Consider the following 23,351-nt stretch of genomic DNA (forward strand, 5'->3'; position numbering starts at 1 on the left):
GGAGGAAATTAAATTAAACCCAGCGAGAAAAGACCGAAGCGTGACGTTGCACATCTTGCTTCATCCTGCTGTGCATGGGACAGTCCTCTCCCCTCTTCCACAACCCACTTTGCCCATGGCACAGTCCCTACTCCCTGCACACATGCTCCCCAGCTTTGCTACCTTGGTACGGCTGACGCTCCAGAGAAGACTATTTTACACAGAGCATAGGAGCATCCCCTGACCTGATCCAGAGCCCTCTCTCCCCAAAAATGCATCCTTATCCTTCCCACTCCGAAAGCCAGAACACGGCTAAAAGGGGTGCTCGTTTTCACTGAGAAGAAGGGAGGAACGAACCCCAGAATTAAAGCCCTTCCATCATTACCACAGCTGAAATATCCCTTCACCCAACTAAATGTTAGCCCCAACGTCTCAGCGCTTCAGGAGTTGTCTCTGCAGAAAAGCAGTTTACTCGTATTGTCAGGACACAAACCACAACGCTACATACCAATCCAAGTCAATACCTCAAATTCAAGCCACAAGCAAGCAGGAATTGCATGCAGTAGTCCAGAACTGACGCACGAGCCTCCCCTCTCGGGAACGCTGCCCGTCTGAAGACACGCTCTCGGAAGCGTTCGCTTTAGCAAAGACCTAGCCAAAACGCTGGCCGTACACCGGTACGCAAATTATGGGGTAAGTTTCAGCAGATCTACCGGAAGCACTGCTGGAATTGCAGCGCTGGAATAAATGAGGAATTCCTGGCCATAAAGGCCACCTGAAATTCCAGAGTCATGACTCAAAAGGCACGCTGGTTGTGTGTCCCTTCGGTCACATACCAAAAAAGACCAAGACAAGAAGATGATTTTAGTGGAGAAGGGAAATGCTCCCCACACCTACCCACCTATACATACAAACCTGTTTTCTGGACTGGGCTTTGCACATTTTACCCCTAGACAAATCTGGGCCACTCACAGTGAAAAGCCTATTGGCACTGCGGCATCTCGGTTTGGTTCGAGGAAGGGGGAACTGCAGATCCACCTGCTTCTGAAGCATCCCAGTTCGGCAGCCTCGCACGGCAGCAAGGCGAGAAAACAGAGCTCTGCAACATCCATCACATCCACCTCTGTGTTCTCAGCTGGGAGAAGACAGGTCCCACCTAGTACAGACACCGCGTGCACCGGCAGCCAGCCGGTAAGTGCTATGCCAAGCCTGTAACCGGTGACAGCGAAAGCAGCTGAGGGAGCAGACAGCATCAGCATTAACACCTGACTTTCTGCTTCCATCAGGACCTCTCCAATTAAGAAAAAAGCAACGATCACCAAGTGAAAATTTATGGACGTGCAGTTACACTTAGCGCAGTATCCTTTCCCAAGAGGCTGCCAGAACTCGCTCTGCTGTGGACACGATTGCTCAGGCACGGAACGAGAGTCACGACTGCTGGGCCATACTTTGGGCTACTTCACCCGTCTGCAGCGGGAGTCCGAGCAAGCAACTCAATTTGTCCGCACCTCAGTTTCTCCATGTGCGAAACGCGTTCACATCATCTTCTCACCTTACAAAGACTAAGAGCTTTAAACGCACGTGAAGTATCACGAATCTGATGACAAGCTTTCTGCCGCTTCCCATGCAGTGAGAGCACAAAATTCCCCAAAGTAAGTATGACAGCAGAACCCAGAATGAGGAAGATGTGGGCAAAGAAAAAGAAGTTCATAGAATCATAGAATGGTTTGGGTTGGAAGGGACTTAAGATTGTCTAGTCCAACTCCCTTTTTAAAAGCATTTCAAGGCTAGTTCCATTTCTCGTGAAAGCAGAAATAATTGATACGTGGAACTCCCAAGTCTTACTCACCTAGAATCACAGAAGAGAATCACAGAACAGTTTGGGTTGGAAGGGACCTTTAAAGGTCATCTAGTCCAACCCCCCTGCAATGAGCAGGGACATCTTCAACTAGATGACAAGTTCTCTTGCCATCCCCCGAAACCCCGACACTATCGTGCAGAACGAGCATACGCTACTCCCCGCAGAACAGCTGCCACCTCCCAGATCATCTAGGGCAATCATCCGCTGACAGACTACCACCACTGTAGTTTGGAGAAGGGGAAACAACTCCTGCATCCCAACAGGCAGGCAGTCTACCAGCTTAGAAGGAAAAGTAGTATGGGAGCAGCTGGCAATTACATTTCTTGCAGCATAAAGAGATTTTTTTGAGCTACGTGGGATATATGGATCAGAGCATGCGGCAACGTAAGCTGCAGGATGGACCAGCTCGTGCTGGAGCGTGTCCAGAGAAGGGCGACGGAGCTGGTGAGGGGTCTGGAGCACAAGTCTGATGAGGAGCGGCTGAGGGAGCTGGGGTTGTTCAGTCTGGAGAAGAGGAGGCTGAGGGGAGACCTCATCGCTCTCTACAGCTCCCTGAAAGGGGGTTGTGGTATGGTGGGTGATGGTCTCTTCTCCCAAGTGACAAGCGATAGGACAAGAGGAAATGGCCACAAGCTGCGCCAGGGGAGGTTTAGGCTGGATATTAGGAAAAATTTCTTCACCGAAAGGGTTATTAGACACTGGAATAAGCTGCCCAGGGAGGTGGTGGAGTCCCCATCCCTGGAGGGGTTCAAGGAACGTGTGGACGTGGCACTGCGGGACATGGTTTAGTGGGCATAGTGGGGTTGGGTTGGGCTTGATGGTCTTACAGGTCTTTTCCAACCTTAGTGATTCTGTGTTTAAAATGGTGAAATCTTCATTCCCATCTCAACTGTTAGAAATCAGGACAAATGCCACAACATTCAACGCTTTTGCAGCAGCGTAAACCAAGTACGGGAGGACGACCAGCCACTGCAACGTCAGCTTATGCTTGCATGATTAAAACCATAACCCTCAGCATTAAGGAGGAAGAGGAAGATAGGTGACACCCAAGCATCATTTCACATCTGCAACAAATAAAAAGGCGAATAAATTACATTCCCATAGCCACATGGTTGGTTCCAGGATGTAAAGACAAATCTGCAGCAGATGAAGTTTCAGAAGGCACATTATGTTATGAGCAAACTCACAAGTATAAGGACAGGCGATACAGTTCCTCGCCTTAACCTTTTTAAGACAGACTCAGTTTTAAGCATCTTTCTGCCATCCCACCGCTGTATACTCACTTCAATTTGTTGGAGTCTTTGTTAGCTGAAGACTGCAATGGTTTTGTTTCTTTTTCTGATTTCATTTTCTTCTTATCAATCTCCTTCTCCACTTCCCTCTAACAGGAAAAAAAAGAAAAAAGAAAAAAAACACTCAGGTTTTGAAAGTTCATGTAAAGTACAGACCAACACAGCTAAGTTTGATCGATTCTGGTTAAAAAAAAAGAAAAGATAAGATATTGGAACTGACAAAAAGGAAACCCAGAGCACAGCGGATATAAATTTCAGGCTCACGGCAAGATATCCTAAAATGACATTTTATCTACGTTTGCTTGGATAGATTAATTATTTTGTAGTGGTGGGGATGGAACTCCTCAACCTCTTGTGGCTAACAGTAATCAAAACTAAGGCACTTTCCATTGCTGAAAATAAGCATTTCATCTGTTCTGGATGGGCTTTTTTCTCCTACTCAGTACGAATCGTACAAAAATGTATTCAGATTCCTCCTGGCAAAGTCATGAACCGCAAGCAATTGTGTTTTGTGATACGCCTTATCGAAGGGAAGGAAAAAACTGCATTCACAGGAGAGTTAGCTCACCCAGATTCCCCAGATACGCAGGGGTTTTTGGTTTTATTAACAAGAATCCGATATAGGTGAAATTCTAAAGAGTCGGTTAAAATCGTTGCCATTGTCTTCCAGAAGAACAGGAACCATTACGGCAGAGAGGTAATAAATAATACTTTTTCATTGCACTCCACAGATCTTACAATACAAACGGTGCAAATCGTCAACTCACCTGAAGGAAAAATTTCAGAGTAGTTTGCTACAAGCCAAGAAAACGTAAAAGAAACTGCACTTGTCACTCAGCGTTACCCGTAGTGTGCCTGGTGGTAGCCAAAAGCATTCCAGGACTTTCTGTCTCTCTCCCAAGAGTACATCCCTGTTTACATCACTGTGATGGAGCTCAGTGGGTTGGAGCCCTGGCAGCGTGCTCGGGGCAAGGCTCCGGCACCTAGATCATGTCCTCAAGGTGTTTCTCGGGTTGAGCTCCACGCTGCCGCAAAAGACGTCAGCTGTACCTGACCTGGCTGGCTGCGACGAAGCCTGAGCCTCCGAGGACAGCGATGTACGCCGACATAATACAGACGGCGAGGCTCTGAGGTGGGTTTTCCCCGCAATCAGACTCTCAGACTGCAAGGGAAGCCGCGTCTAACGTCAAATAGCTCCTCTCCTGCGTCTCTGAGGCAACAGGAGAAGCGACAGATTTACTCCCTGGTTATCTTCCTCCCGCTGCTCTGCAAGAGGGGGACTGCCGGCGCCTCTCAAGTTTCTTCACTATTTCCCTGCTCTTCCCAATTCTCCCCCACAACTATGGGAAGTTCAGAACATGACAAGACTAAATGAAACCCACGGGGGAACCAAGGTTATTCACCCCCTCGCGCTAAGCCACCTGCTCTGTGAGGAGGACCAAAAAGGTGTACAGGCACTGAAATATCCACAGCGAACGCCCCGTCACCGTGAGCCCTCCAGCCAAGCCTTCGGGTGGCTGAACCAGCTGGCTGGAAGTGTATTCACAGTCCCCTTTGGGAGTCAGCTTTCCAAAAACCACTTGTGAGCAACTACCATCTCTGTTAAATAAAAGGGCTGTCTTGTAATTCAAGGGAAAGCAACTGTTATAGCTGAAGCACTCTGCAAAGGGGTCTCTGGAAAGCCCCTTACGGGACATGTGCATCTTTTAAGCATCGCTGCTAGCACCACAGCAGCTCCAGGGAAAACCAAAGACGTTTTCTACGTATTTATCCAAGCGCCGAGATCAAAAGCGGGGTTTAGTGACGGTCGTTACTATCGGTGCAGCCCGTTCAGTTAAAAGCCTGCATTTAGGGAAAAGCAAAAGGCACGGGGCTGCTGCCATCGCCCCTAGGAATAACGCGGTTCACACCTGCAGAATTCATTCCTCTTGGCGTAAGCAAGCGATCGCGAGAATTTGATGGAAATAAATGACTCCGAAGAGGAAAAGACTAGACTACTCAGACTGAGGTGGCATGGCTAAAGGCAGCAGAAGGTGCGTACACGGACAAAACCGAAAACCACAGACCGAGGCGGCCTGGGCGGGTTCTCCCTCCGGGCACCCCCCACAAGCTGCAGGCAAGGTGCTCTCCCACAACAGACGTTGAACGGATAGCGCAGACGACTGCACAGTCTGGGAGGTGCTTCAGATACCGTGCTGCTTTTAAAGGGGTCGCAGGGGAAGGGGGCACCGGACCCCGACAATGCTCTGCTTGGGTTGAACGCCGGGGAAACCCAAAAATGCTATGAGGGGGTTAGCCAGCCACGTGCTGACACAGCCTGCTGCCGAAAGCTCCTCCGACATAGGAGGGCTGGGGCTTTGCTGTCTGAGAAAACTAGTATTTCAAGAAAACACAGCAAAAAAACCGTTTTAAAACACCAAAGCATTTGTTAAGACAGCTTACAGGGCTTTTTGTTTGCTCAGGAGGGGATTTGTGACCAACAAGAAACATCTGTGGACTGTTTTGATACCCATTCCCTTTAGAAATTTGGTAACACCTTTCTAGGAGCGTAGTGGGTCCAACTCCCAACCTGCGAAGCGGAAACGAACTCTCCGCATGGGTTTTTCAAACGCCACCTTGGTCCTTGTACAAACCCACCTCCACCTCCCACCTCTCACCTTCCTCTTTTGAAGGGACTTGTCAGAAGCGTCCGTGGTTTTCCTCTCCGCGTCCTGCTTCCCTGCGCCGGGATGTTCCTTGCCCTCTGCTTTCTTCTGGTGACTGCCTTTCCCGGGAGGCTGGGGGACTCTTGACAGGAGAGGGAGATCTATTTTCACCACGAGGGACTGAGGGGCGGGGGAGTCCCTCACTGGCGAGAGCAACTTCTTCTCCCTGATAGGCAAGGGAAGTTTTTCCTTGTGAAAATCCTCTCTGGCCACGACGGCAGGCCTGTGGCCGCTAGTCCTGGTGGGGCTTGTGCCCTGGCCTTGAGGAAGGGGACTGAGAGCGGCATGCTCCTGGGCACTGCCAAACAGAACGTCTCTCATGAGCTTGGGGTCCAATAACGGTTTGGCGTTGGCCTGGTGGGAGCTCTTGTGCTTTCTGTTCTCCGGGGGCTCTTGCGGTGTCGGCTTCAGGTCTTTTTTGTCACCGGATTTTGGCTTCCCTTTCGTTTTGACTTTTGGCTTGTCCCTGGAAGACTGGTCTCTGACCTCAAAAGGACCAGGGTCGCTCTCCACCTTCAGGCCTCCCTTGGGCCCCTCGTGCACCGGGGCCTTGCCGGGCCTTTTGATACCCACAGTCTGCCTGGGCGAGGGCTCCTCGGCATGCACAGGAGACTTTTGGCAGTTGCGGTTGGTCGGAAGATGAGTGTCCTGAGGAGCCCTGGCCGCTTGGCCGGAGCTGTTGAGATGAGGCTCCCTCGGCTCGCCGTGCTGGTGGGAGGAATTGCTGTTGACGCCCTGCCCCTGCTCCTTGCCCTCCTCGCATCCATCCCCATGGGCGATTTCGCCGAGACCCTCCGTTGGCGCTGCGGGCGGGTTCACCTTGCTCAGCCAGTTGTCGAGCTGCCATTTATTAGAAGTTGGTGGGTCAGGCTGCAGACAAAAAGAGAAAGGAAGGATGCAAGACTGATGCCTTTATGGGCTGTTTCCATCCTAGCACAGTTTACCACAACCCAATAAAATTTCCCCTTACTGTTAAAAGAGCTTGGAAGTGAAAGACATGAGACAGTGGGAATGCTCCAGCGTGTGCGCAGCAACACTCGCTTTCCGAAACACAGACTTCGTTTTCGCATAGGATCAGTCAAATGCGTTGCGCAGCACTCCTGGATCTCTTCTAGCCCTACCTGTCACTCTGGAAGAGACTAGTCTACATGAAAGCTTCACCTTGGTTTGCCACTAACCAACATCGTTGCACAATCAGACAACATATAAAAAAAGCAGCAGTTGTAAAACGGGATTCGGTGCTGTCCTCGCAACGCTTTTGGGAAGTTTTTTTGCACGCCGCACCGCTTTCAAAATGGACGAGGAGCTGTGCCAGCTATCACATCGCGTTGAAGTCCGACAGGTAGGCTGTCAGGCTCCTGTGGTTTAACCAAAAGAAAACCATTTACCAAAAGAAATTGTATGGCTAGCACATCAAGTCCAGCCTCTTCCGAGTCCTCCGCCTGCACGACCCAACACTCACTTCCCTCTCTCTGGATCAAGCAAGGCACGAGCAACGACCGAGGTCTGAAGGCCTCTGGAGTCACGGTCAGATAACATAATGTGGTTGCTACAAGTCCTGCCTGATCTAACAGTAGTCTGACAAATTATGAGAAAAGCAAACCCAACTAAGCCTAAAACAGACCAGAGAAGCTGCAAATGGGGAGCATGATTCTCTGGGGCCCGTTCTGAAAACACCACGTATGTGTCAACATCACTCAAATGCGTAGCTCATTATCTGGGTACCATCAGAGCACAGCTCCGCTTCCGCCCTCACCGACTCTCCCCAGTCACAGCTCTCGCTTCTGAGAAGAGCCACAACTCTTCCTCGAAAAGAGAAAACCTAGTACACGAAAGGTTTTCCAAGCCTAATGAATCCCTTCCGCCCTAGTTTTCTTCTCTATCCGGGCTCAACTCGCTGTAGAACACGTGGATAAATAAGACATGTCTTCAGCTTTGTTTGAGTGAGTCAATCTAGAAACGCGGTTTAAAAACCAGGTTGGTTTTACCATGGTTTTAAGTAAAATTGAACCGTAGATTCCATTATACTTTTCAGATAACAGAAATCTGCTTTATTTTCATTAGAATTTTAAGTTATTAGCCACTGAAGAGCATTTTTTTTGTCCAACACTATCAAAACATGGCCCAAAGACTTAGTAAACTTTGGTTTATAATGTAGGTAGCTATCAGACAGTGGCATACGCTGATCCTTTTCTAGTACTTCTACCACTGGTTATCTTGTTTGTGATCTACACCATCATACGGGTTTCAATGAGGTTTTTCAAACACAAAGGATAAGAGACTTTTTTTTTTTTAAAAAAAAAAGAAGGAACTATTCCCTGTAAGTCTGTGCTTTTGCATGTGAAGAACTGACTCTAAACCAAAGGGCCATGTGCGCTAACTTGCTCCTGGAGCACCACGGATGAACAGTTTACTGAATAAAAAAAAAATGGATAAAATGGTTAATGTCAAATAGCTATTCACTAGAGTGAGAAGGATCTTCCAATCTAGTGTTTTCAGGACAAACCAGGCGGGATTTGGTAAAAGAGGAGAAGTATAACATCTGTTTCCTTCCAAAGACACCCACATTGCAGAGGGCAGTGTCTGTAACTGAACTGCTGGAGGGTGAAGCGTATTGGATGTGAGATGAAAAGATAGACCTTCTCAAAAGCTTGTTTTCTGCACATAAAATTCTCCCTGTTCATGTGCTTCTAAGGGAAAAGGAAGGAAAGCTAGGGCTGCGGGAGGGAGGGAGAAATACATTACAAGGCTTCTGGGCTTTGCGAGAGTACGCTGAAACCATCAGCGGACCGGTTTACGTCGGCTGTGGTCCACAGGATATAACCACGTGCTTCCCGTTGGCCTGAGGATGTTTTGCAAGCTGGAGGAACTGTTTGAAACCATGGGACATGAGCACTTCTGCAGCAGATTTTTTAAAAAATGCATGCTCTCAATTATGAAACTTGAAGGCACCAAGTTCCGTTTGTCCGCTTTTCCCAATAAAAGCCTCAGAAATGCCAGTGCAGCGCTATCCGAGCCAAATTCAACAGAAGCAAGTCTAAGCACATTCCAGCCCTTCCTGCAGGTCTGATCACTTCAGATCTGGGAGAAGCTGAATCTGTCACTCACGCACAGGAGCTGCAGGGAGGCAGCGGCTCCTCTTAACGTCTCAGGAAACCGGTCTCACCCTGAAGCAGCCCATCGCCTCGGCACCCAGAAAAGCTGCACGGGCAGAGGTGGGCCCCGAACACCCCAAACAAGCCATGCTTCTCATCTCTGCCTTGCTTGTGGCTCGCCAGTGAAGGCACTAATTGCTCCAGGAGTGCTAGACAACGGTGCCAAAGGAGAAGGGGGAACGCTTCAAGGTTAGGCACGTAAAAGTCTAATTATGCTATTACCAAGCGCTATTTAATTGACAAACTCTAGAAGGGAAGCAAAGGGCAAGAAAAGTCTGATGATGCAGCAAGGATGTCAAGGGGACACATGAACGATGACAGTATTTCAGATCTCCTGTCCTGATTGCATTCAGACAGCGGAGAATCTGAGGCAAGAGGCTGTATTAAGCAGCCTCTACATTTTATTTGCATTCACCTCAGGCGCTGACGCTCTCGGAGGGTTGTTTGCTTCACTGTCGCTGGAGTTGCTCTCCGTCTCAGAGTCTGAAGAGCTGTCTGAGTCACTGGTGCTCCCTGACTCCGGGCTGTTGGAATGTGCTGATGCCACGCTCTTGGGCTGGGACTGTAGGGCACTGCAAGGCCACCGTGAGATAAAATTAGAAAGCAGCATGGGTGAAGGTTACTTACTTATTATATTGACATGGCAGGATTCAAAAATAAAACTGAAACCCCGTGTTTTGGCACTGAGAGGAGAGGGGAGAAGGCCAAAGGAATACATTGCCATACTCAAAAGATAAAGCACCGGAATAAAACACCTCGGGAAATAATAAAACCTTCAACTCCAACCCAGTCAGACAAATATGTAAGCAGGACGTCACTGCTACAATACGAACACCCTCCCCTACTCAAAAGTGTTCTCCTCCAGCACTGACAATGGGAGTGGATGGAACTGAGGGAGAGCCATGACTTTTATGCCCAGTTTCTTTTTGCTTTGAAATGGGCTTACAAAATCCAAATGTTGATTTTTTTTTTTAATTATTTTTTTTTTTAACCTTTGAAAACTGTTTCCCACGTCAGTGTCACTGCATTTATATGATTTGGAAGCAAGCTCCTTGCTGATCTAGACTGGTATCGTGAGAACACTCTATTTCAAGAGCTTGCAGAGATGCAGAGCACGCCAAGAATTAGAGTGCCCTTCTGCAAGTCTGACTTTGTAGACCATTACCCTGTGCTTGAAGAATATATGTATCAAGCCAAAAATGTATGTCAGTGCTCTCCCACAGGGAAAAATTCTGGGCTTCTCCACCTTTCTTCCTCTAATGCTGGCATGTGGTGGTTCAGTCTGCCTTGAATACGGCTTCTGACTAACAATACACGGCAGGAACGGCTTACAATCGGCTGCCGTATCAGGAGGAGCTGAGACAGCCTCAATAAGTCTGCCTAACCCTCTTCTGTTCTTCACCCACTTGGCTGTTTTGGGCTTCCTTCTGAACTAAAACTGCACTCACACCTCACCCATCGCTACTACAACTGAAAATCCCATTAGCTCCAGCGTGATCTACGTATACGCTGGTGGGGGGGAAGAGGAGAAAAGAAGGGAACCGCTGGGGAAATACAGTTCTGGTTCATAGGCAAAATCCCGCACGCCTGGATTATTCATTTCTAATTGGAGCTTTCTCTAAAACCCCACACAACTAAAGCCAAATTTTCAACAGCAGCTTCAGACAACTAGAAACCAAAGCCTGTATCTATCTACAAGAGGAACCAGGAACCCTTACCCATCTACCCCATACACAAAAAGTAGTTTTGTTTTTCCTCCTTCTTTGGTCTAGCTAGTAGTTTGGGAACAAACCTGTACCTTGGAGGAGCAAGTGAAGAAGGTGGCTTTTCAACAACCTGTTTCGTTCACAAAAACAAAGAGGAGAGGGGGAGGAAAGGTTAGCTTAAGGAATTCAGAACAAGGCAACAAGTCGTGATGATTTAAAGGGATGTCTGTGTGCCTAGTGTATAAAACATCTAAAACTGACTTGGTCGTCACCACTCTCTTCACTATCACTGAGCTGCAGGTCGTCCTGGAGCATTCTGAAAGACAACCAGAAGATAAATATCAGCCAAGGCAGACACATTTTTCAAGCAGCAGACACTGAAAAAAAGACTCGGTTTGCACTCGCCAAACCAAACCAACCTCCCACATCCTTTTTGAACATTTGGCATGCTCAATCTGCTAAACCCTGTCATTACCTGAACGAACGCTAAAACGATAACACACAACCTAAGCATTGCACTGTGCTTTTCCAACTGATCTCAGGACCTGTGGCAGTGGAGGGCAGTATCGTTGGCTGCCCTCTACAGACAACAAAGATGAAGTTCTGTGCATGGAATGCTCCTCAACAAAGGTTGCCTAGTACGCTAACACAGCAGGGCAGGGGGGATGAAGTCTGAGCCTTGTAGAGCAGGACACGAGCAGTGTTGAAGTCTCCTATCACACGTACATAAGTAAACGCCAAGGTCAAGCCTACCTCCTGTTTCTTCACTATACAATGAACTTCACGCTCCTGCACGTTTCAGCAGTAACCGTAACATCGAGCGGTTCAGATACTCAAAGCAGTTTCTAAGTGGGGAGGCACGAACTCTGTTTTACTGTTGCTAGAGTAGAGAGCAGGCTGCCTGCAAATGTTTCCAAGAGCGTAATTTAGCCCTCTGCCTTACAGGTGGTAAGTGCTGCTTGCAATTTCAATGCATTACCGAGGTCCTCAAAAGGCTGGAAGGGAAGGATTTATGGGGAGGGACCCCAAGTTCTCCCAGATTGTTCTCCCCCTCCTTGGAAATCACGCAGCCATCCCAAAAGGAGTTGGAAAACAGACAGGCGAAACTCTTGCTATTCAAAAGCATAGTGATTCAAATCTTGAAACTAGCTGGAGACCGACTCCTCAACCCAGAGAATTACGCAAGTGTCATTCCAAAAACGGGATAAAAAGCTTGGGAACTGAGACAGGGATTTTAATCAATCGGATTAAAACTCTTTTTATTTCAAGCTCATTTCAAACTACGAAGGGCTCTCTGTGAGAAATTTTTCTCATGCCCAAATAAGAAAAATAAGCCTCCAACCCCTCATGACAACATATTTTATAGCAAGAAAACAACTATGACAGATCCCCAGTGAACGATATCACCTTGGAAAAGTGGGGAGAGAGTTAGTGTTCCTAATGCTTGTTAGAAGGAAAACTACACAAACCTTCACAGTCTTTCAAGCCTTCATGGCAAATTATGAACAAAGCGAAAAAGATTCACGGCTCTGTGGGTCACCTCTAATGACCCTGAGCAGTTTGCTTTTATGATTCCGTGACAACAGAGGAGTAAAAACCTCGAACAGAGAGATGATTCCCTTATTTAAACACTATCCCCACCAACCAGACAAACGATTTTACAGTCGTACCAAAGCACTTGACATGCATGGAGATACTTTCATTGAAATAGGACCACGTTTACTGCCGAAGCTGGCCACGGTCTCACAACGACCAAGAATTCCACAAAGCAGAAGTGATGAATCTGCTCTTGTCCGCGGGGCGGGACAGCATGAAGAAACCCCAAAGACCTCCTGTGTCTGCCAGTACAGAGCCGAACCCTCTCACAGGGGCACCTCCTGCGAAGGTACTGACCCCACAGCCCTCAAGTCCCTCTGACCGACGCAGAAGAGGCTCTCGGTGCCACAAGGGCTCTGTCTGATTACGCTCAAAGACCTACATGCTCTTCTTTGTTCAGGCATTTTGACTTTGCCGTTCCCCTTTGACTACCCTTCTCCGTCTCCCAGCCTCCGCTGCCTCATTTCCTCACACACCTTCGGGGTGGAAATCACCTCTTGCCTCTTCTTTTAGAGTAAACACCGAAGGGAAGCGCTATGAGACACCACCTTGGAAAAGGAGGCCCCTGAATTTCCTACAGAAGGCAACCGGCACGTAGTCTGCGGCAATCCTGCAGATCGCGCCAACTTCGCCCGTGGGCTAGAGCCGAAGCTCACTGCCAGCCCGCTGAGACACAAAACGGAAAAAAGAAGAACAGCGACAATACGGCCACTCTCCACATTTCTGGGCAGTTTGGCCAAACGTCTACTGGCGTCTCAATGAATTCTTTTTATTGTGTTTTCCAACCCGTTAGGGGAAAGTAGTCCTTCAAAGGCGATAACGAACAAATTTCCAGGGATGCTAAGAAGTTCTAAAAGTGTTTTGTTTTGCTTTAAGAATTGCGGACTACAGATGCATTTCCTTTAGAGGTAAGAGGATAATGCAAGGAAACACTACCTAGATCTTCTTTTAAATCTGACTTCACTGTTTGTAATAAAAAGGACCGCCTTTGTCAGCTGAGCCGCTGGTAAATAAAATGCAGCAGCATAAAAGAACATTGCAACTACTTAAGTTCAATTTAGGATCAAGGAAGAACACTAAAACTTTAAATGAGTCATACTTCTGCCAGGATGGACAAAGCCAGTTTCCCCAAAACAAGGTTTCAACAAATTGTTAAATAGCCTAGTTAAAGAAAATAAATCTGCTTTAATAATGTTAATGGTTTAATTAGCTCAGGTGTTAATAGATGCCAAGTTTTCATTTGTAGGACCTGTTCATTCGCAGCTTACAGACACACCATCAATCTCCCTGTAAAGCTATTTAAATAAGAGCTCTTTCAGCGAGAGAAGCAGCACTAAAATTAATATTGCTGGCCAAAGAACCCCACTGAAAGCACAGGCTGGTCCCTCTCTGCCAGCCAGGTTAAAGATGCATCACCAAGAATGAGCTCGGCATCACCAAGAATGAGCTCGGCACCTCCTTTTTTGAAAGAAGGGCTACATCCATTCCAGCGCAGGCAGGTGCTATCTTCGGGGCTGTATTCAAGAATGAAAGCCATCTGGGAAACCCTTGCATGCTCTGTAAAGCTGAATGCTTAATTTGGCTACACAGATGCAGCGGGATTTCAACTTCTAATTAACCAGCACAAACGCTGTTTGTTTTCAGCCAGTTACGCTTTGTAACGCGAGCTACTCTAGGCGGCTGAATTTTCACACAGTCCCGTGCGCTTTGAAGAGCGAAGAAAGCAAGCCCTGTTGTGCAAATGGAAACAAAAACAAAGCAAAAAAAGAAGGGATGCATCAGTTCAAGGGAAAGATGTAGGGCAAGTCCTTGGGCAAATCTCGCTCGACTCCATTTTGGACATAAATCTAAGCCACGCCGCTCCTCCTGCTTCAACTGCCTTCGGCGATCGTGGGTACGCACGTCCCCGGTAGACGAGCGCTGGCTCTGAAGCGCCCGCAAGGACGCCGAGCGGAGAGGGGATGTTGGCTAAGGACAGAGCTACGTACAATGCCAACTTTACGATTCTGGCCCTTTGGGCTAAGAAAGGCGTATTTTCAGATTCTTGTCTACAGTAAAAGTGTCTTCTCTCTCCGCCGCCTGGAAAACTGACTGAAGTGCTAGAGGGATTTTTTTTACAAGCAGCTGAGAAGAGCTGAAATAAAGATGATGGCTGTAGGGTAGCTGAGGAGGAAGGCAGAGCCTGAGGCAGTTGAAAGCGGGGTTTTTCATAGTGCAATGAAAATTTCCAGAAATCGTTCAGGAGCAGCGAGCCGGGGTGGAAGAAGGAGGAGCAAAATCAAGAACGGATTAAGGGAGTAGCTGACTGCTCAGCAAGACGCTACCCCGCACTCCCAGCCAGCGAGGGCTCCTCTGCACGATGCTGGAACGGTACAAAAAAAGGTTGGTTTACAGATCTTAAAGAGCTTGAGTGCAAAATTCTACAATCTCAGCCAACACGGAGAGATGCTCTCCCTCTTACTTGTGACTCGCCCAGTTTGGTTTTCTTTTTTTTAATTAAATTGTTCACGATAAGGAAAAGGAAAACAAGCGGTGTAAGCTTTGTAGTCCGTCGTTTGCAGCCTTCCATGGAACAACGTATCACGGAGTAACACGAGATCTTTGTACGGCACATGAACCGATAGGCGTTTAATGGTTCGGCAATTGCCTTGCACACGGAACCCTCAGCCTTCCAGACACGGAAACATTTCTATTTGCTCCTCGGGGCTCAGAACCTCTCAGTGCTGCCATCTGGCCAGGTTAATCCCGAAAGACTAACGTCAGCCCCCACAAAACTACTTTCAAGCCATTTCTGTAATCATCCTAATTAATAGGCAACGACTTTCACCTACAAGGACAGTACCAAGTTATTTTATCCACCAACTTTAAATCTTCTATTGGAGCGATTCATTTATTAGTTGGCACTCCTTCCTAGCCTTGTAAAACTTTTGTAGTGATTATGCATAAACATCTTACACTGAGACTCAAATTCTAAGAAGCTTTCCTCTGAGAGAAAACATAACATGATAGGGAAAAGAAGAAACATTTCAAGAAAAGCAGAAATATATAAATACTATTAAAAAAAAGCTATAGAAATTTCATCTTCACCCCACTTCGCAACTAGCTAGCATTATCAGAATATAAATCGAGGTTTTTAGAAAGTCCACGTGAAAGACTCCTTGGTTCGTTGGTTGGTTTGTTTTAAATAAAAATAAAATGCAGACAACACGTTTTAGAAAACTTTTCCTTGGGCAACTGCAGAAAGTTATACCATACGATTGCTTTAAAATTTCACCCCTAGTATTCAGAGTTCTCATAGCTGTAGCTTTACTAACCCTCACAGGCTTCAAAACGATATGCAGAATAGATCAGATTCAGTTTGTATCCCTTATAATTTATGTCAGTTGAATGCATTATTAGCAGTTTGAATAGTTGAATGCATTATTAGCAGTTTGAATAGCACTAAGTGTGACAAGACGTTAAGTAGCCACAGATTAAAAGAGCAAAAAACCCTTCAATCTGCTACATTAATACGTGGGTTTCTTTTCTTCTTCAGTTTTGTTTTGTTTTTGACATAGTCATTATAATCATGAAACAGTAACGCTTCTGTTGGTGAAAATTCCCTGCACTGAAATTTTCTGAGAAAGATCAGTCTGATAAAACCTTAATCTTCAGAATCATCAAGTAAACCAAATTTTAATTCATCCCAGGTTCTTTTAAGTAACTACACAGTAGAGAGGGGAACTGAGTCTGGTTACTTACGATGTTCTTGGTTGAGAACTAGGCAACGTTTTTGAAGGTGCGTCATACTGTTCTGTAAATCAAAAATGAATCGGTTGGTTTTGTTTGCCTCACTTGTAGCACATTTTACCCTACGGTCTCTGAGCATCAGATTAGAAAATCACTTTCTTCCCGGACGTAGTTGTTTGCCATTGAGATTATTCATCACTCCAAATGGGGTTTCCTAATGAAATACTGTTTGTTCTCTGCTGAACTGCTGCCTTAATTTCTAGGTAATGAATGTATACAATCTCTAAAGCATTTTCTAAATTCATCGCTGTTCACCAAAGCACAGGAAATCGTGCTCCTTAATGTAAACATCTGATGTTCTCCTCAACGTATAACACGCAACACACAAACCTATCTGTCAGTGCACACATCACTGTGTTTTCTTTGGACTTCTACTTACTCTGATTCTGTGCTACAGATCCAACGTGCTGCGATTCCTAGAAAGAAAGGACAAAGTGCAAACTGAGAATGAAATAAACCCGCTCTCTCTTAATAGCAGCATATCAATGCTTTGTTTTCTACTGTAATAAATACTTTGACTAACTTGGACTCTTCAAAGTCATACTTGGCCAACAGTCTAAGCTGGCCTGACGTAGCTTAGCACGGACAGAAATGATACGTGCTACTGCTACCAAAAACGCGTTGCTAGCACATCAGTGGTACGTGCATTTTGGAAGACACGTTACAAAAAAAATTTATAAGAGCTACCAAACACTTCTGTTTAACACAGTCAGCAAATATTTGTGTTGACAATAAACATAAAATGCTTTTTGTGCTGCAACAGAGATGCTTAAAACGTTTCTGAAAAGCAGTCACACTTGAAGCCCACGATTAAAACAAACGTGTAAGTCACTGAACATTATTCATTCATCCGTCCCCCCCCGGCTCAAACATCTTTCAACTCTAAAAATACAAAGCTTGCTTTAAAAAAATAAAAGCGAGGAAAGATCATTACGCTACCATATAACCCACTCAAAAACAATTCCTCAGAAGCACAATCTGATCTAATTCTCAGTAAAACGATGCGTTGCAAGCAGCCGTTATACAACGCGAGATCCATTGTGCTTTAATTTATCTGACTTCTCCTCAAGATAATCTCTCCTAACAGCCTTTATCTATGGAAGGGGGACAAAATCAGATGAAAACACATGCAAGAGCCGGAAAGCTCTCTTCTAATTTATCAGAAGCCCTGGCAAAAAGAGGGTGTTTTACCTTTGTTGGGAACGGAAATTTGGAAGGCTCTGCCGTACTAGGCGTATGAATAGCTGTCAGGGGAGGTGGCCACGAGTGGGTCATTTCCTGAAAAGAGATTGAGAGAAGCGGCTTACAGTCTTTTTGCTGATACACGCAGGTGAAGTTTTACGCTTAAGAGATTCAGACGGATCTACCAAAAAAGTCCTCCTCGACCCCATCGTAAACCGGAGAGACGGTAGCGCAGCGAGAAGCCCTCCTTCGAGCGCAGCAGCCAGACCATGGCGAAGGCTTGCTCCTTTTCTGCGAGCATACGTGCGCTGCCCAAGTAACAGCCATCTCAGCGAAGCTTCTAGAGAGTTAAGTACTTACTGTGTTTGCAGGATTAGGCTTCGGCCTTACAGCTATCCCAGTTAATAAAGGGAAAAGTAAATAAAACCCGTATATGAGGAGTTCTGGGGTTTTTCAAAGCTCAGGACTTTCCTATTACGGAAGTTCTTATATCCCCTTACAGCAACAACACTCCAAGAGGCTTTTCATAACTCGAGGCGGTCAGCCAGAGAGCTCTGACTGCCAGCCGTTCCCCGTGCGATTCTGCCCGAAACATTGGCTTTTGCTCCGAGCGACCAAGACGTCTTTGACGCAGAGCTCCGGGAGGTGGTTTCAAACCCAAGAAAGAGTCCGCCCGATGCGCTATGCCTTTAGGAATCCTTCTGCCCTGTTCCCCTACCCTTATTCTCACCCACCATCGCTACCAGGTACTGGCTTCTTGGGCGCAGCCACGGTGCAGGTGAAAGCAGAGCACAAACACCATGGCCATGGGGTAGGGCTCGGCAGGCGAGCGAGATCAACCTCCAGCCTGTCTCTTCTGGCACCACAGCCGGGCCCAGACGAGCGCGCTTAAGCCTCGGCTCGCGCCGCAACCAGCACACGTGAAAAGCCTAGCACAGACAGGGATCTTCGTCTTCAACATACGCTAAAATACTTGAACGGGAGTTAATCTAGACGAGGCTCTCGGCGAAGTCGGGGCTCAGAAATTCAGAACCACCTTGTTGAAATGACACAAGACAGACTTTTCTCGGTTCCTGATCCTCAGGTTCTAAATCCTGAAGAGCGTAATAGTCGCTCCAAGAAGCGAGTGAATTCATACGGCCTGCCACCCTCACTGCTTTTCCAGGAACAGTTATCATCTCGGGTGTCGTCCCCCCCAGCCCAACATCACCTCTGTGCTCAAGGTGTGCACCCACCATCCCCACCCAGAGCGGCCGTCCTCACATTCCCTGCCAACCTCCCGAAGACAGCAGCGTGCAGAGGAACGCCACACCGGCACTTGGCTCAGCTCAGAAAATTAGCAATTATGTTGGTGCTGAACGCATCTCACGACGAGCATGCACCACAGGCAGTTTGCTCAAGGGCTTAAAAGAAATTCATGAGGAACGTGTCAGTGCAAAGTACATTTTTGTACTTTTGGCACCAAATAGACTGAAGCGTGAAAATCTCTACTGTGCTGTAATTTACAAGTGCCATTTTTTCATCAAGGCACAAATATGAAAGTTCAGAAGCGTCCCTAGTTTCCTCATCTCTTCGGAATAACATGAAACACAAAGATTTACAGGGAATGAAACCACACGGCTACCTTTGGCTCTATAAGCAGGGATCAGGGCAATCTGCAGGGGTTTCTGTGCCAGAACGAGAAGCAGCTTATACCTAACTTGGGTAACTATTTGATCGCATTGTTACCGCCCTTGCCCTCTCCTCTCTCCCCTCCCACCGTTCAGTTCATCGCTCACTTCACTCGCGAGCTGGGCCATCTTTCAGTAGATGATGAACTCCTCAGCGTACCGCACTACACCTCTCCACGTCTTTGTACGTGCCTGCCTGCGGTTGCTACGAAAATAGTGTTATATGCATTACCAACAGGCAAGGAAACAGGACGTCTCGTGAAATACGAAAGGATGCGGTACTCTCGGCGGAGCAGGTAGCACAGCTACCTTTCGGCTAACCCGCTGCCCCAACAGCAGCTTCTTGAGAGCAACAAAGGCATCGGGATTCCGCAACCTGAAGCAACAGCGAGGGAAGCGAATCACAGAAGCCAAACACCTCCCTTAAGACTTGGGTGTCTCAGAATAGCATTCGACATCAAGGAACTGTCTTCTCAGTATCAGCACGACCCGCTTGCGGATCACGGTGCGTTTTCACGGTGTGCACGGTGAATGGGCGACATGTACTCAGACCCAACTACTGGGAGCCTGTGCACCGCTCAGAGCCAGCTCTGACACAAGGTTACGGAGACAGTTTTGAATCGGAGCTGGCTTGGCTTTGCACGAACGGGCTAGAATTACAGCCCAGCAGCAGTGCCGTGCGCAGGCGGGTGGGAAGGCGGCGGGCGCACGCTCCCGTTCGGGGCCAGGCTGCCGGGGCTGGCAGCACGGACCGGAGGCAGCACGGACAGTGTCTTTGGAGGGAGTGCGCTCAGTCACGACAACCCCCCGGCCTGACGAAGGAGCAGCTCCGGCTGTTTCGGGTGACTTGTCAGTCTTGCTCTTGGAGTGCACCGGACTGTACTACGCTTCCCTACTGATAGAAAGACTGGTTTTACAACTCCAGCTGTACCCGAGGCTGACTTTTATCTTTACTTCTCCACAGCGTACCCCAAAACACACTTTTAGCGATTGCAACATCCGCTGACAGAACAGCAGCGGGGCGATATTTTTTCCCCGCACGCTACTTTAACGCGTGCAAAATATAAGCAAACGCAGAGATCTATTATTTAAGAGCACCTACCTTCAAAATTTCTTCAATGGAGTGGACATCACTGGGGAAGGTTTGCTACAACAAAAAAGAGGGAAGCAGCGTTAGTTTGTTTGGTTTTTACCGACCGACGTGAGACAAACAGATGGACTTATCACACATTTGCTTACCAACGGTTCTATAAATTTCATAGAAGTCCATTAATAATAAAATACTAGTAAGAATTAAAAGCCCCATCAGAAGGGCAGTTAATAATGCACTTCTACAAAGCCCGTTGTTTCCAAGTCTTTAGTAGAAGATATATTCTGAGAAAGAAGGGAAGCGAAACAGAGCTCATTAAAGAATGGTGCTCATTCCGTTGACAGGACTCCCCTCGTTCCACGACTTGGCGTTCTTCTACGCACCCATGTGCACTCAGCAGAAAAAGCAGCCAGTACAAAGCCCTAAGCTCGGAGAAGGCAAAGTAGAGGTGGTTTTAAGTGGGGCAATCATGCACCAGGCCCTTGAATGCCACCTCTTGGTCTCATGGGAACTTCAACTACCATTAAAAAATAGAAAAGCAATACAATTGTAACTTGGGCGGTTGAGAACAAAACCTTGAACGTACTGCCGGGTAGAGGCAGCATGGTGATTTCTGGAAACGCCTGCAGATGACCTGGGTGTGGATCGAGGGACTGCCCCTGTACCTCCCCAACCTGGAGCCCAGGCAGCGGCCACCACACACCCGCCTGGCAGGGGCCAGGGCTCCCCAACGCAAGCGTGGTGAGGACCTCCGAAGGGTGGTCAGCTCGCTGGCGGTGCCCCGGCACTCCACCAACACCACCTGACGGGGACCGGGAAACAGCCGCGGCAGCGCCTGCAGCCGCCTCCAACCAGGCTCACGAGCCCAGGCACGCCGCAGTCCTGGGGAAGAGTACAAAGCAAAAAGCAATGCTAATATTTGCCAGTTATATAACAGCAGGCATTGCAGCTTGTGCAAACACGTAAAGCTGCTTTTAACGTATCAGCAAAACCACTTAGCGGCTCCTGGCAGGGCACCCCCCTGCACACACGCGCGACACCGCGCGTCGGCAGCGTGCGTACTGCTGGGCAAGGCAGGGGCTGGGACGAGCACAGCGAACGCCGCCTGCTCCCCAGGCACGTGGGGACGAGGGTAAGCGCACAGCCAGGGCGAGCGGCGATGTCCCCGACAGAGCCCACCCGCCCCGTGGGCTGTGCGCGGCGGGAGAGGATGCAGCATAGAGCCCTCCTTCCAGCAGCACTAGGTGCTGGGGACACTCCGCAGCAGGACCTGCGCTGCTTCTACACCCTGACCCACCGCCTGGCCACGGGGAACACCACTTCACGTCAACGGGTTGGTGTCTCCCCTACTAGCAAGGCACGTGTTTCGAAAGTACCTGTCATATACACATCCTTCCCTAACTGAGAGCATTAAGGGAAACTGAAATTAAAAACAACCGAAGAGTTAAGTAGTTAGAGCGAGCAAAGCGCATCCGAGACCAGCTTCTTGCCTACAAACAAGAGATTCAATGGAAACGTCCAGCGATCGGCGTCATTGCTGAAAGGGAAAGGCCAAGAAGACGTTCCTTGTGTTAAAGGAAGAGGGCGGCGAGCTACAGTGCCCGCTCAGAAGGCTCTTCCCCAGAAGAAAGTAAACAGCAAAGCAAGCAAACCCCTTAACAAAGTCAAAAAGCGCCGTCCTTTGCACTCTCGCAGAAAGGTCACTCATCTGTTTCCCATATGCTGCACTATTTACATTGGAGGGAGAAGAGGAGATGAGGAATCTCCTTTCCCTGCAACCTCATTTGTCTGTGTCTACACAAAGCTCTCAGGGAGGCAGCGCTCACTTGACGAAGATTCGACTTTTCTTCAGAAACTCACGCACGGAGAGCTGCTTCTGACCTTACTCACCCCGAGACCAAGGGAAGCTGAGGCCCGGCCAGACGAGTCCCACGAATGAAAGCGAGGGGCTGGGATCAGGCACGGCTTGCAGAAACACCCCACGGCAGGCAGGAGGAGGGGAGAGGGAGAGCCAACAGCAGGGAACTTCTACCACGTGGCAAGAGATCGGGATGCTTCATCCCTCACGGCGCCAAAAAGGGATCCCCTCTTTTCCTCTTTTTCTTCCCGGCAAGCTTAACCTGGTAACTCAACCACCTCATTTACTTCTTGATTTAATAAGCGGTGAACAGCAGATACAGAAACGTGCATCTTGCTGCAGTGAAAAGCAGCGTTCAACTAGCAGATTGCTGCAGAAAGCTCCTGAGATATCCCGTGAGAGCACCACAGTAAAAACCCTTCCCACAAAACAGATAAGGAATCAAGATCCTGCCTGGATGAATTATTCAAAAACTCTCTCTACAATGGACCGGTTGCAACAAATCAAAATCAGTTTGCTTCTTCCAGTCCAGAAACTTAAGGTTTATGAGGTGATAACCGATGACAAAAGCGGGATTCAATTAACCCGAGAATCAGGGAATATCTGCAACAGCCAGCGTGGACCGCTCTTATCCTTGCCAAACAACTCACACCCCTTCCTGAAGTTCTTTCAGATAAGCCTGAAGAGGCTTTGAAATTGATACAGGTTTACATACAATGAGTATTTATAGCGCAATTGTCAGAGGGATTTATCGTTAAGCCCGAAGGGCACTCTTCAGTGACTCTCTGCTCTTCTTCACAGGTCCGGTGGCTTAGCAGAAACCACTTTCTTCTTCGTGGCACAAAATTTAAAGGAAAGCAAACACATGATACTGAACAAGCACTGCAGAAGTCTGCATGAGCAGCACAAGGACCTCTATGTTTGGTGGTTGGTTGGTTGGGTTTTTTAAGACACAAGGCTTAAGTACGTGCCCCCAAAATATGCGCAGCTCTGGAGATACGGAACATAAGGTATCGGGGGTGCTCAGGATTGCTTTCGTCTTGGGCTAGCAGTTTGATCCCAGAGCCACTAAGTTAGGACACGCTAGGAAGCCCATGGCCGCGCTAGAGATGCTCCCTCAAGAGCACGGCTCTTTCACAGAATCACTAAGGTTGGAAAAGACCTGTAAGACCATCAAGTCCAACCACCAACCCAACACCACCATGCCCACTAAACCATGTCCCGCAGTGCCACGTCCACACGTTCCTTGAACCCCTCCAGGGATGGGGACTCCACCACCTCCCTGGGCAGCTTTCGGCATCTTTAATCCCTGTTCTGTTATCCTGCTGCACCCTAAGACCGAAAAACTGAACAACGCTTTCACCAGCGGTAAAAGGTGCAACGGGCAAACAAAACCGCTGCCCGCAAACGGACTTACAACACCCGTACCAAATACATGGTGAGACGTTTGCTCTAGAGATTAAAATCA

The 23,351-nt window shown here is 47.9% G+C and overlaps 1 protein-coding gene across 1 annotated transcript in view; it reads right to left on the reverse strand.

Annotated features, from left to right (window-relative positions):
• The window catches only part of AFF1 (ALF transcription elongation factor 1), a 101,966-nt gene that overhangs the window by 13,563 nt on the left and 65,052 nt on the right, over positions 1-23,351 (reverse strand). The window contains exons 4-12 of the mRNA XM_059826794.1: positions 20,038-20,082; positions 17,275-17,361; positions 16,463-16,499; positions 16,036-16,087; positions 10,960-11,014; positions 10,791-10,828; positions 9,408-9,564; positions 5,790-6,707; positions 3,124-3,221 (exon numbers count right to left, since the gene is read on the reverse strand). Of these exons, the coding sequence (XP_059682777.1) occupies positions 3,124-3,221; positions 5,790-6,707; positions 9,408-9,564; positions 10,791-10,828; positions 10,960-11,014; positions 16,036-16,087; positions 16,463-16,499; positions 17,275-17,361; positions 20,038-20,082 (1,487 nt within the window). The remainder of the gene's footprint in view (positions 1-3,123; positions 3,222-5,789; positions 6,708-9,407; positions 9,565-10,790; positions 10,829-10,959; positions 11,015-16,035; positions 16,088-16,462; positions 16,500-17,274; positions 17,362-20,037; positions 20,083-23,351) is intronic.

Source organism: Gavia stellata, chromosome 19, assembly GCF_030936135.1.
Source record: "Gavia stellata isolate bGavSte3 chromosome 19, bGavSte3.hap2, whole genome shotgun sequence".
NCBI lineage: Eukaryota > Metazoa > Chordata > Aves > Gaviiformes > Gaviidae > Gavia > Gavia stellata.